We start from the raw sequence: 13,619 nt of genomic DNA on the forward strand, positions 1-13,619 counted from the left end.
CATCATTGTTGCGGTGACCGCGACAGCAGCAACTTGTGATCATCCAGAAGGGGTTGAAAATCTTAAACAGTGCGATCTTCAAACTATTCCAGAGAGATCTTCTTCTATTGCGATGCTATGACTGACGTCCTCCGCCCCGGTCTACAACCGGCTTCCCTCAAGTCGGGATCGACCACTGCAAGCTCCAGGTCGACTGCGATCCCCGCGCCGATGCAACCGCCACTCGTACGGCCAAGCTCGCGCTTGAAATCACAAAAGACATATGTTCGAGAAGAGCAAGTCGATCCAGCGAGTGAAAAGGCCACCCTTGCCTTAATCCGACGCGTTCTTCGTCCCCCAACCAGCGATCATGGCTCATCCTCCCAACAACCTCCTGAAAGTCCGTTGCCTCCCCTCACGAGCTCCAATGACGTCGACCTTCAGCTTTACGCCATAATTGCAATAATAATGAAAGATTTTGTGTACTCTTGGTACTCCAAGATCACCCCCGACCAGGCCCTCGTCAATGAAGTTCTACTAGTGATAGCACACTGCACCCGTGCCTTAGAGCAAAGAATACGCCAAATAGACGTTACACAATTGGTATTTGACGAAATTCCAGCGCTAGTGGAAGCGCATATCGCTTGTAAGACCCGACTGTCTTGAATACTTGGTTTCTTGGGCCATCGCAAGATGGGTAGAGGAAGGATAACACAATACTGACTCGAGAATGCCATATCTCTTCCAGCTTACAGATTGGCCAAGAAGCAGTCATCTATGTCAGGTCTACCTACGTCGTATCGTGCAATCTATCATGAGTTGAATCCCCATCCTGGGTTGTCGCCAGTTCCAGATTCTATAGATCCCGACACGATAACAATGCAGAGAGAAAACGAAGAGGTCTATCGTCGACTACTTGCCAACGGGATCTTGACAATTCTGCTACCAACTGAGGACTTAGAAAATAGTAGTCTGCGCACATTGGTCGCAGATGTCATAGCGGACTTGATTTTGGGGAAACAAGTTAGCGGCAAGATATGCGAAGGATGGTTTCTCTATGAAAGCATCACCAAGCTCATTACATTGAGACATCGTACAGAAGCCGATATCAAGGAGTCTTCGGAAGACGTTCCTGCCAACCAGCTAAAGAAATTCGGCTTGCTTCCGATCAAAGACGAGTCTAATAGCCCACAACCTGTCCAATTACCAGCAACGGCCTGGATATGGAACGTTCTTCAAAGTGTCTATCTTGGTTACGTTGCCTTGCGTTTCATTGCGACAGGTCTGTTCCGCGTCGCATCGAGGTCAGAACAGGGATGCTCGCACGGTGACGGTATTTCATTTCCCGCTGCAACGCCCCCATTGAAGGGGGGTAATGGGTCTTCGTCCGACGGCGTCGTCATTAAGCGCCCAGTTCTTGATTATCAAGTCTTTTCGATGGCTTCGCGGCTTCTGGGTACATCGCAGAGAATGCCGTGGCTTTCCGGTTCACTAGCCCTCGTCCAGCACCTGATCGTGGCAGGACCAGGTCGACTGGGTGACACGAACAGCATACTTGATAGGTGAGTCTATATTATACCTTTTTTTTTTTTATTATATCTTCGGAGCATTACATTCTTTCTCTGGGCTCGGACCTTTCCCACTTGAACCATTCTCTTTGACTGTGGAGAAAAGGAACGATCTCCGAACTACGATCTACAGTAACAGTATCACTTGTGTGAGTCCAAAGTGGGACGAGATGTTTTACTCGCATGATGCACCGGTCACTTGATCTTGTGGTGGTTGATATTACGGTCACTGTACGGTGGCCCTTACAGACTGTACCGTCATTACCGTTCGTCTGACAGGTCTATTCTGCAATAAGATTGGCTGCTTCCACCCGGTCCGAGCGAGATGCAATTTCGAGAGCAGGGGTCTCTTTCCCTTATCCACCCTCTTGCTCTCATCATGGTCGGGACCGGCCCTTTCCGTCATGCTCACTCTATTTGTGAAATATGGCGTTGTCATGAGAGCTAAAAAAAAAAACTCATGACAACCTTGGAACCCCTTTCAGATGATGCTCACTACACTTCCTGGAATCATAGGGAAAGTACAAACAAATCATCCTGGTCCATATCAATGCCTACGTTCAAGCTATATCCTTCTCGGCCGGGCGAATCGCGCACGAGCAGAAATCGTCCCATGCCGATCATCGGCGATGAAGGACCATGCCACTTTAGGTATTTGCATGAAGAAAGACTTCCTTCAGCGAGGCTAGTGATTTCATTATAATGCATCCAATCAGCGAAATTCCAGGTAGTGAGATTTCCAATTTACATTCCGACCGAGGTTGGCGCGCATCAGGCCTGCATTCGTGCGCCAGGCACAACCACTAGGATGCTGGGATCCTACCCGCTGCAGTGAAGCTAAGATACAGGAGAAGTGAGAAAAAAAGAGGGGGTTCAGTCTCTCTCTCTATTCTCCCTCTCTCATATTATCCTCGCCTCGAGGGTTCTTGTGGTTCTTGACTCCGGATGGACGACACCCTTGTCCAAACATCCAAAGGCCCAAGCTCCCTCATACTAAGGCCGATCTTGCTCCGCCTTAAAGCAATCCCCACTTAGCAATCGCCCTAGTTGATGTCGGGACGTTCCATTTAAAGCAGTGGAGAGCTTTTGCCAAACCAAAAAAACGAGCTAAACTAAAGAAAACTACGGGCTTAAACGGTCTGGAGTCTCCACAGTCGAGGAAGAGATCTTTGCCCTTTTTTTTCTCTATATTGCTTTTTCTGCCCTTTTTTCTTTTTTTTTTCTTTTTCCTGTTTTTTTTTCTTTCTATCTTGCGTCATTTCTAAGATCTTTGGCTAACTTAACAGATTTCTCCAAGAAACGATCGATGAATACGTGCTGACCCCCGCTTTGTTGCCCAACCTTCTGCTCGCATCGCGGATTGCTCTTTTTCCAACTAATGCCGGTAATGCAGCCCCAATGCCTGGGAATGTAGTACTCTCGGCTTCGACCCCGCAGCTGTCTGCCCAGCCCCCGACGCCTACTGCGAAGGCCGTCGCTCCAGCTCCTTCCACGACACCTGTTCAGGAAGGGGCCAGGGCCCCTGAAGCTGTACCTTTGACCAGAGATGCAACAGATTACATTCATGCCGGGATCAGCAAATATGCCGGCAATGGTAGTGGTTCAGGTGATCTAACACCATCACCGCCTTCGACATCAACACCAGAATCTGAAACGGTCGCGCCTTCAGAATCTGAAATCGCTACCATCAAGCGAGAATGTGCAGCTGGCATCCTAGCTATGATTCCGCGCCAAGTTGCACGATCCTTTTTCGGGCTTCAGAGTGCCGATAGTTTCTGCACGGGGAGTTCGTCCTCCCCGGTCACGATCGCTAGTTCGGGAAAGGGCAGAGAATGTGGCGATCAAGTGCGATCTACCTCTCCAATACGGACCGCGCCGTCCCTCCCAGAACAAAAAAATGGAATCCCTGCTGAGCGGTCTGAGCAGCGCCCAGATGAACACGACAAGGTAGTTGACTCGGACGAGGAGTTCCTTTTGCAGGCTATTGAGACTGATCTGCTGGATCTACTTTCGGATGAGTACTGCAACAAACATCTCATTTACGCTATTATTGAGACTGTTCTTGCCGGGGTTCTTCCTGAATTGGCGAATCGCAGTGTTGCAGGGCTTATGGAGGATCGTGGGGTTACTTCATCGGGTCTTAAGGCATAATGCCTCGGTATCTCCAGGGCTATGGAAGCATCCCCATGTTATAGACTTTGTATTTTATTCTCTATCACCTATACACACTTACTTCATTTTAATGACATCTTTTTCAACCAGGGTACACCTATCTAGCCTGTCAAAAATTCCAAGGGGAAAGGTTATCCAGCCCTAATGGTGGTATTATCGTTGGAAAAGGTCCTGGGTGTATGATTCAACTTTTAATAACAGCTTCAAATGCATCCTTGGATGAATGTTCCAAAATTGTTTGTCTCATTAAAGAAAGGGGTATAATCTAGGCAATAAGCCAATCTGTCCAATGTCGAAGACACCAGACGAAAAGAGAATAAAGAAAGAGGGAGAAATATGGAACTTTGGAAGATAGTATGGGGAAATGGAAGCAAACGGTATTATTACATCCAATAGCCAACCTCAGAGATCGTCGTCGTATATCCGAATGAAATCCCAAATTATGTTCTTTCCGCGTGGGCGGCCCAGTTTAGAAAATGTAGACAACTAGAATAACAGTAGTAACCAAGGGAGTGTGGTCGAAAGAATAGAGAGGAAGAGGAAGTAAATATCAAAAGCCAGATACGAAGTGCAAACCTTGGAAGTGCAAGTAGTAACAAAGTCAGATGAAATAAAGAGAGAGTGAGATGGGGAATAATAGGGGAAAGGCAAGTTAAAAGGGAAATGAAGAAAAAATCAAAAAAATCAAGGATAAAAGTACGCCATTCAAGTTTTCCTATAAGCACATCTTGGTATTTCCAAGCCATATATACCGTAGCCATTCATACCATGTCAACGGTAAGCGTAGGGGTCGGCGATGTCTGCTCTCTGTATTGTTGCTAGCGTCAATGCGAGATTCCATTCAAAACAAGTTCGAGGTCGTCCTCTTGTGTGTGTAAGCTTATTCTCTGTTTGATTATACCAGGATCTTCAGGTGTCAAACCTAGACACGATGCAAAGGGAAAAGGAAAAGGAAAAGCATAGATTAGAAGAATAAAAAACCACTCAAAGAAAGTCAAAATTAAGAATCAGGACGAGAAAGGGGAATCACAATGCAAAGCGTTAAGGAGTGGAGGGGAAGGGGGAGGGCGAAAGGGAGTGTAGGAGTAGATGCGAACAATGGATGATGAAAATGCACAAGAGTTATCATCCAAGGTTTTGGATGCTCCGCTTTTTGCGTACACGAGGAGCATCTTCGTGCTCGTCAATCCGCGAAAGACCGCCGAAGAGCGATTGACTTTTAGCTAGATCGAGGCGTTCCATGAGCTTTCCGATAGTGACATACTCCTGTGCGGCAAGTCCAGCTGGCTGATGCTGGAAGTAGTTCATGACTAGCTCCAGTGCTCGTCTAGCTTCATCTTGAGTCGGAGAACCTGGACCACTGATGGGAGAAACGGTGGTAGACCTAGAGACGGGCGGTGGAGGCTGCATGGATCTGGTCTTGATCTCGGGGTTGCTGCGATTGCGCTTGATCACATTGTGTGGGTCTGAGCCCTTGAATGCGGCCTGGGTCTCTTCATCGTCTAGCTCTAGTGGAGACTCGAGAATGGCAACGGAGTGGGACTCGACCTTGGGCTTTTGGTCCATGGATTCGTCGGCCGTCAGTAGGCTTGGGTCGATGGGCACGAGTGGGAAGGTTTGGCTGCGTGGTCGGTTGAAGCCGCCCCCTGAGTAAGGGATGCGGGATTGGCTTGTTGGGGTGAAGGGGCTATCCGAGACTAAAGTTGACGTAGGACTGGTCATTACTGAGGAGGTATCCAGCATGGCTGTGCCGTTGTGCTGGTAGCCGCCCGTCAGCTCGGGGACGCCATCTCCAGTCTCCCTCTTGATGCCTTCGTGGCTTTGCACTGGGGAGAATGGGGAGCCAAATCCATTATGGGGAGAGGAGGGAGATGGTCCAATTGGGCTTTGAACAGCGGAATGGATGGCAGAGTCGGTGTTGATAGTTGGGCTGTTGGACCCGCTTCGCACGTCGATAGAACTCTTTCGTGGCCGTGCACTGAGAAGACTATTCTTTTTCTTGAATCTCTCCAGCCAAGCTGAAGTGAGCACCTTTTCCTTGTCCTCTCGACCACAAGTCGAAGCAAAGAAAGCTGCTTTCTCCTGGATCATCTCATCACTCAATGTGAAGCCATGGCGCAGGAAATTCCTCGCCCAATTTGATAGGGCTTTCTCAATATCGGGCACTCGGCCCTTGGTCCTTTTGATGGGTGATCGACTTCCATCATCCGGGTTGAGATATTTTTCTTTCTGGCGTAAGACCTTGGAGACCGTGCTGCGATTCAAGTCAGATTTAATCAACCTTGGAATGTCAGAAAATGGATATATTCAATACCTTCTTTCTACTCCAAATAGGGCTATTTGTATATAAACTTCGGTCAGCTTACCCCATGCAAACTTTGGTAGAACAAAAAATATACTGTCATCATACCTCCAATATCAGTCTGCTTTGCTGTTTTGTGTTCTTCATGGTATAAACACATCTGTCGACGATCATCATCGGTCAAAGTCCTGCGAGGTGTAGATCCAGAGGAATGCCTGCGAGATGGCGGGGCGGTAGGCGAGATCGAAGTTGGTATGGGTGGAGCAGAAAGTCCATCAGGAAACGGTGCATGAGTAGTGAGCATACTTGGCCAAGTTTGCGAGGGCATGGGGAGTGGCATGGAGGTATAGGGTGGCGGTAGCGATATGCCGTAGGAAGCATCCACAGCCATCATTGACGGGCCATAGTCGAAGCCACTATACTCGGGCATGGGAGGCGAGTTTTGGGGCGTCACAAAAGCACCAAGTTCCACCCAGGGCGAATGTGCGAAATCGCTATCTGCATGATGAGATTCTGACTCCATTGTATGATCCTCCATAGAACAACAATAACAGTTGTCGATTTGATGAACCTTCCAAGATTGAAAGTTGAGGGTACCTTTATCAGGTTCTTTTGAGAGATCTTAGACGAGGAAATACAACCCGGGATGGTAACAATGCAAAGTCTAGTGAGACAATGAGGGATAATGCATGTTCCACCACTATTGAACCTGTATAGAGAAAGTTCAGTTGTGAGTTGTTGCAAAGTAGCTTGGTTAGGGCAAGAAGGGTTTATACAGAAGATATGCAGGGAGGCAAAAGAAGGAAAAAAGGCAATGGACGGAGTTAAAAGGGCATATAATCGCGTGGATTTGAATAGAAATGGATCTCGATTCCAACTGGCAGAGTAAAAAAAAAAAAAAAGACGAGTCCGGAGAAAATCCATAATACATAAAAATCGATGATAACCTACCCGACGATCTCCACTATGATTGGGGGGAAGAGGATAAATAGAAAATTGAGAAATATTATAATATTAATTGTAAATCAATAATAAAAATAAAAATACCCCTGTTCATAAGGGGAGGCGGCGTTGGTTGGTCTAAAGCGAGATGTATTTCGCGGCAGGGGTTGCATCTACTCAGGCCTTACTAGTCGTTCATGTATTACCAAGACGGTGTATCGTATGGAAATGCCATTTCTCTTCTTTTCCCGTAGTACCGGTAGTAACTATGCATATCAATGTATATGGAACACGGTCGATTGGTTTCGACTTCTTCTATAAGAAGTTTAACTAACAATAGAGAGCTCCATTCTCCATTCATGGAACCTCTGTAATTATAATTATAACCATGTAAAATCCAAATTCATAAATCCTTCAGTAGCCTTGGGAACCTGTTCCGTAAAGGGACAGAATTCCGTACGGAGTACTCCGTACTCCATACTAATTGGATGAATAGTCGGGTCAATTATAGATCTCTACTGGGGAACACACCTAAACGACATACAACCTTAGAACAATGATTTGTTAGACAAAAGCGGACCGATTCACCCGCTGAACCTTAAGTGCACATGACATTATAAAAATATCCATTGAATTGGTCAGATCAAAGTGGAGAGAGAATAGTAGATGATTTGCCGTATTCATCCCGCGTTCAAAGTCGTCTAACGGTCAGTTCACCCAAAATTGACCAAAGAGAGATTAAGATCCCCCATTATGGATACCATGTGACACTAGAGCACCCGACGTGAGAAAGGTAGAAGCTGGGATCTCATTTCAGCCCTGGTCACCGTCCCTTGTTCGATCTCTGGCGATCCACCTATGTTTTTAATACGTTATTTTAAAACTTATATTTCTCATTATATTCATATTTAGAGATGAAAAGAATGGAATAATATGCAATTGCACAGAACCTGGTCTTCAAGGGTGAGAAGCGAAAAGAGGGGAAAAGAAGGCATATGGCGCTAAATTAGTAGTACATCTCAGCCCTGATTCTCTCTCCACCACAACTCTCCACTTCTATTACCACTGCGGTCCTCGCCGGGCCGAGAATTTGGGGGATTCGATGATCCTCAACTGCTTTTTGCACGGACTTCCTCAGATAGAATCATTCATTCGGCGGTCTGCCTCAGCCACAATTTGAAATGATTCGATCATAGAACCCCGCTTGTTCGACATGAAAGCCACGAGGGAATCAAAAAGATTCTACTTTTCTTTTCTTTTTTGATTACAGCTACGCAAGCCATTCATTTTCTATCCGTTTTCTCTTCTTTTCCGTTCAATTAATGTCTAGTCTACAATAGAATTCTGTGACAAATGATTGATAGCTTCATAGAACCTTGTAAGGCATGTTTTGAAGTAAAAACAAGGGGGCAAATAGTGTCCCAAAATGATATGTAGGTTACTTTGGGGCTGATTTCAAGTGCCAATCATACTACTTGTAGACGTCAGTTTTTGCCTTCACCCAGTCAACTAGAAGTAAAAGAAAAGAAATAGCAAAATCGAAAGTTTACGTAGATCATTACCCACCCGGAGAGGTTCGGTTAGAAGTAAAATCATAGATTAGCACATGTGCAGTATCAGTGGGCTGATGTTGAAGTTTTAGATGAAGTATAGATTATGGAGTATGGAAGTTATCCGTATATGGAACATGATACATCAAGCACAGGTGGAAAACAATCTCGGATCTCACATCCATATACTTAGGTACTGTGTATGCCTTACCTCACTCATCGAGACTGGAAACTTCAAATACAAAACGTATATTGCAAAATGCAACCTAGCCAGGCCAAGAAACCACCTCGGAGCAGAAGAAGAAAGAAGCCTAGACTAGTCAAAATTGAAATCGACATCAGGGGAGCCTATGGCTGGATAGTATTTCCTTCCAATTTACCTGATTTGCGGTTATTTCTTGACCTATGTGTGATAAGATATTCCGGAGTTGCACAGAGTACAGGTCCCGTTAGACTCAGACTCGGACTCAGGAACAAGGGGAACACAAGTGTGCACGGTCAAGGTCAAGGTAGGGCTATTGGGTTGTCAGGTACCGATCGACAGAACAAGACATTTCAAACGGCGCCTCACTCCTGCAATCTGACGGTCAAAAAAAGGGGAGAAGCTACGTAGAAAATTGTAATAGAAATCTAGATTTGAAATTCAATTCAAATTTGAAACATGCGTATGATATAGAGTCATAGACGCAGGTGGAGTCGGAATAGAAATCAGAAGAAGCCCTAAGTGCTGCAGGAGCATTCTCGAGTATAATGTATACTCCTAGGTACAACCACAATCTCCTACCAGTAACCAGTACGACTCTGGGGAAGATTGCAGTGCGGCCTAATGCAATGCAATGCAACCAGGAAGCCCGATGGATTCCACGAGAGACAAAGCGTGGTGTCGATGCAGTCACATGATAGCTTTCAATGTTCTCTGAGATATTTCCATTTTACTAAACAGGGTAAACGGGTTCTTTGTCGATCTCGTATCGGCGGGAGGAGATCGTGAGTATTTTACTAGTATAGTAGTATATTAATACCCAGTAGATTGTCGGTGACTCCACTTCATACATAGGATAGTCCCAGGTTGAACTTCCTGGTCTGTATCTATGCAATCCGAGTCTGTCTGTACGTGTACCTGTATCTGGACTTTGTTATTGGATAGCTCGAGCAGAATCTGCTGTGGCACCAAATCCCAGTCAAAATGTACTTAATCAGATAAAGATCGCTAACTCGACCAATATTCACCGCTTCTTCATTCCCGTCTCTCTCAAATGCCTTGTTTTTCATCTTCCAATAGAGATGAGAGATGTCAACCTGCTGACCCTGGCGTGGATTTTGCAGATCCTTCAGGGCAGTCCAGAATGAACTCGGAAGTCTTGGAGGAAGCCTTTGGGATGCTACAGAGTACTTTTGTTACCGAGGGCAAGAAAAAGTAAAAATAAAATAAAAATGGAAGTAAGCTGTTCTTGTCTAGTCGACTTATCATCTTTACGTCCCTCGTAACTATTAACTCACTATCCCTCTCCATTTTTCCCCAATTGGATGTTACGCTAATTGAAGTGAATATCGAATGCAGAAAGTGAGGCGTACCCTAAGAAGAGGGCTAGAGAGAATGAGGTGGAGTCTTATTATTTGTAGACTACTGAGTAGGTCAGTGCACACAAGTCGAAACATTATGCACACCATATTTCTCGTGGGTCGAAGCTGTCGATTCTGTATTTCCTAAGTTCCATTTCCCCCACTCTATTCTTCATGTTTAAGGCCAAGATATCTGGTACAAATCACCTCATACGACATGTGGGGATCTGACGACCCGTTGGCTGAGGGGAAAAAAAGTCCGGAGTCTGACAGGGGTCTCGGCTCAGTCAAATGTTCCAGCCTTCAAATACTTTTAAGTAATTGCACGGAAGTGCACGGAGGGCCGGCCACATGGGCCATACGGAGATCAAGCTCCGATTTCCCGTATAGAGCATCGTCAACATCAGGCCAGACATAACGCGGAACCAGCTCCCCTTTTGAAGACCCGAGGGTACTTCGTATAATTCAGATTACAGGTATGCCTGGAAAGGCAAGAGCTTTTACTCATATGGGCATGAGTGCATTTCCGATAATACCGTTGCGAACTGATAAGAACTAGCAGACCTAGTGCTGCAAATCCTCATCTAGGGTAGACTAGTCTCGAGCCAGAGCTTTACCATCTCTACCTAGGTATTCTATATAGTACTTATCAAAAGACCTTCATTGGTCACTATCTCTATGCATGTCGGGAAAGACGTATTCAACAGTAAAGCTATGACCTCGAGCCAGCTCGGCAACAAAATAGGAAGCATTCTGAACTGTCGTTCACTTTTTTGTTGTTAGCAAAAGCCAGGGAAGGATGCAAGTGGTCTGAACAGGGAAGGGGTAGGCCATGAAGACCTCAATCTAGAACTTTTATGTTTGATGACGCTCACTAGAAAAAGAACAAAGTACTGTCCTTAACAAGATGAAAAAAAATAAAAGATGAATGGGGTAATCATAAACAATATGGAAAGGTCGTTTCAAAGCCAAGTAATAAAGCAAGAAGAATCGAAACATGGTGACTGGCCAAGACCATCAACATACCCATGGTATCCTATTCTCATGCTTACTCCCCTGAGAGGCCGACCTCTTGGACATGTATCCAATGCGACGAGGTCTGGTTGTTTCACTCTCATGCTGCACCGGGGAGAAAGCACCGAAAAAGGAGTCAGAAATCACAATAAGCAAGCAGTGTATACGCAGCAACTTTACAAACTCGCTCATTCCAGTGATAACCCCCACTCCAGCCCTGCGACTGGTTTGTTCTTCCACGAGGCCCTCGTTTGATGATCTTGAGTTGTCGATGAGGGGTACTCTCAGAGTCCAACCACACATGTCCGGTGGCGTTTTACGAAAAGGGCTGTAAGCCAAAATGCCGTCCCTGTCAGTACGAGGACTCCAGGGGTAAAAAGCATTTTCCTCACAGACCACCCTTGGCACGCCCCCAGCGGCGATTTCGATCGACTTATCGCTTCATATAGCCGGCTGTGACGGTCAAGGATTTACAGAGAATCCTTTAGCGCTTAACAATAGATACTATAAGGCGAGTCAGCGTTGATTCATTGATTGAGAGGGGAAAGTGTACGTACCAATATCTTCATCAGCCAGCTCGTGCGAAAGACCAACACGCTGCGGCTGGTGCTTGACAGAGCGACCATACACGATAGCATGCTTGAACTGATCTTTGATCGTGCGGTGAATGGCGTTACACTGTGAAATGTTAGCAGAATTCTTCAAAGTAAGAGGGAAAGGATGCCTACGAAATCCTCCACAGTGCATCCATTAGCACGGAGCACAACAGGTGCCGTGTAGTCAGGTGCTTTGCCCTTGGGCTTGGTATAAATTCTCCGCAAACTAAGCTTCTCCCACATCATCTCCAGCAGCTCATCGATGTTCCATCCGTGCTCTGAACTGATTGGGCAAGCGTTAGGAATTCGGTAGAGAAGATCCAATTCCTCGATGGAGATGGCGTCGATCTTGTTGAGGGCATAGACAACGGGGATGTAGGCACGAGCCTTGGCTTCCAGCACATCGATCAGATCGTCAATAGTAGCATCGCACCGAATGGCGATATCAGCCGAGTTAATCTTGTATTCATTCATCACAGCTTTGATTTCCTGTCGCTGGGTGTTAGCCGTTGTTCTTGGGACTGTATAAGATCAAACTTACCTCTTGGGAGATGTTTGTCAATGGAACCGTGCTAGTGATCGCGATACCACCCTTGTCCTTCTTCTTGAAGTTGATGTTGGGCGGCGACTTATTGATACGAATACCGAAGCCCTCCAATTCGTTCTCGATAACACGCTTGTCAACCAATGGCTTGTTTACGTCAAGAACAATGAAAATGAGATGGCAAGTCTTGGCCACAGCGATGACCTGACGACCACGACCCTTTCCGTCCTTGGCACCTTGGATAATACCAGGCAGATCAAGAATCTGAATCTTGGCGCCGTTGTACAAGACTTGTCCGGGGACAGTTGTAAGGGTTGTGAACTCGTAGGCGGCAGCTACAAAAAGAGTCAATGGCTGAAGAGATAGGTGGTATCGTTGCAAACAAACCTTCGGAGTGCTGGCCAGTCAATTTACTCATCAGGGTACTCTTGCCAACGGAGGGGAAACCAATGAAGCCACTGCATATTTGTTAAAATTCATCTCTTGAAATTATCGATCTCCACCATCCTCGGACTTACACAGAGGCAACACCAGTACGCGCAACGTCGAAACCGGCTAAACAGCATCAAAGTTAGCGATTGTCGCTAGCGTTTAGAAAATTGTTGTTATCTGAGGACCTACCACCGGCACCACCACCACCTCCTCCAGATGGAGTCAAAAGCTCTCGCTTCAGCTTAGCGAGCTTAGCCTTCAGCTGTCCTGCACCGATTATCAATTTGTGTGTCCATGGTCGTAATCGATAAAATTCTTGTTCTGTAGGTGATCGTACCCAAATGGAAGGATGTGTTCTTGTTCTTCTGAGTCCGAGCCATCTCGGACTCGATCTCCTTGATCTGTACCATGCCATAGCCTTGTTAGCGATTGTGCTCAGTACAAATTTAAGGCGAACGAGTCGCACTAACCTTGTCAATTGTGGTCGACATTTTGGCGGTTGTAATTCACAAAACTCGCAAAAGAAAGAATTTTTCCAAGTTATAAAAGTGAAGAACCCCCGACTTGGCGCGAATCCCTCTCGCTGTGCTGTGAAATAGGGCTCGGTGTTACGATAAAATTGAAGGGCTGCGGACAATCTTTGAATTGTGGCACTCTTAGTCAGGGCGGGGTGTTGGCCTGAGGCATAAATACTATGTCATTTAATGCCTAATTTTTCAGTGTAGAATATATTTGCTTTTGGCCACTATCGGCTTATCGGATAGATACATCTATCGCGTGGCAAGCAGTCAACGCTTCTTACTCTTTCCCTCAATACGTTTTTTAAGATTCGCATTTGCGTATCTACCTAATTTATTTCCTTATCACCTTTAACACCTTATCTAGATATGTGCAACGAAAAGAAGGCTCAAGTCGACGAACAATTACTTAAACTCCGATAACGGATTTATTCCGACG

The 13,619-nt window shown here is 45.9% G+C and overlaps 3 protein-coding genes across 3 annotated transcripts; 1 reads left to right on the forward strand and 2 right to left on the reverse strand.

Annotated features, from left to right (window-relative positions):
- Nucleotides 1-117: 117 nt before the first annotated feature.
- Nucleotides 118-3,698, forward strand: N7495_005837 (PXA domain-containing protein; the record flags this gene model as incomplete). The annotated part of the gene is made up of 3 exons (XM_057208488.1): nt 118-625; nt 728-1,541; nt 2,834-3,698. The coding sequence occupies 3 exons, from the start codon at nt 118-120 to the stop codon at nt 3,696-3,698; spliced, it is 2,187 nt and encodes a 728-aa protein (XP_057062262.1).
- Nucleotides 3,699-4,844: 1,146 nt separating this feature from the next.
- On the reverse strand, nt 4,845-6,559 carry N7495_005838 (uncharacterized protein; the record flags this gene model as incomplete). Its single annotated transcript, XM_057208489.1, has 3 exons — nt 4,845-5,973; nt 6,034-6,055; nt 6,130-6,559. The coding sequence occupies 3 exons, from the start codon at nt 6,557-6,559 to the stop codon at nt 4,845-4,847; spliced, it is 1,581 nt and encodes a 526-aa protein (XP_057062263.1).
- Nucleotides 6,560-11,574: 5,015 nt separating this feature from the next.
- N7495_005839 (GTP-binding protein RBG1) lies at nt 11,575-13,153 on the reverse strand (the record flags this gene model as incomplete). The annotated part of the gene is made up of 9 exons (XM_057208490.1): nt 11,575-11,594; nt 11,648-11,768; nt 11,819-12,175; nt 12,228-12,565; nt 12,618-12,688; nt 12,749-12,785; nt 12,852-12,929; nt 13,000-13,063; nt 13,133-13,153. The coding sequence occupies 9 exons, from the start codon at nt 13,151-13,153 to the stop codon at nt 11,575-11,577; spliced, it is 1,107 nt and encodes a 368-aa protein (XP_057062264.1).
- Nucleotides 13,154-13,619: the final 466 nt, after the last annotated feature.

This window comes from Penicillium taxi (assembly GCF_028828555.1).
Source record: "Penicillium taxi strain IBT 34144 chromosome Unknown utg000004l_segment0_segment0, whole genome shotgun sequence".
Lineage (NCBI taxonomy): Eukaryota > Fungi > Ascomycota > Eurotiomycetes > Eurotiales > Aspergillaceae > Penicillium > Penicillium taxi.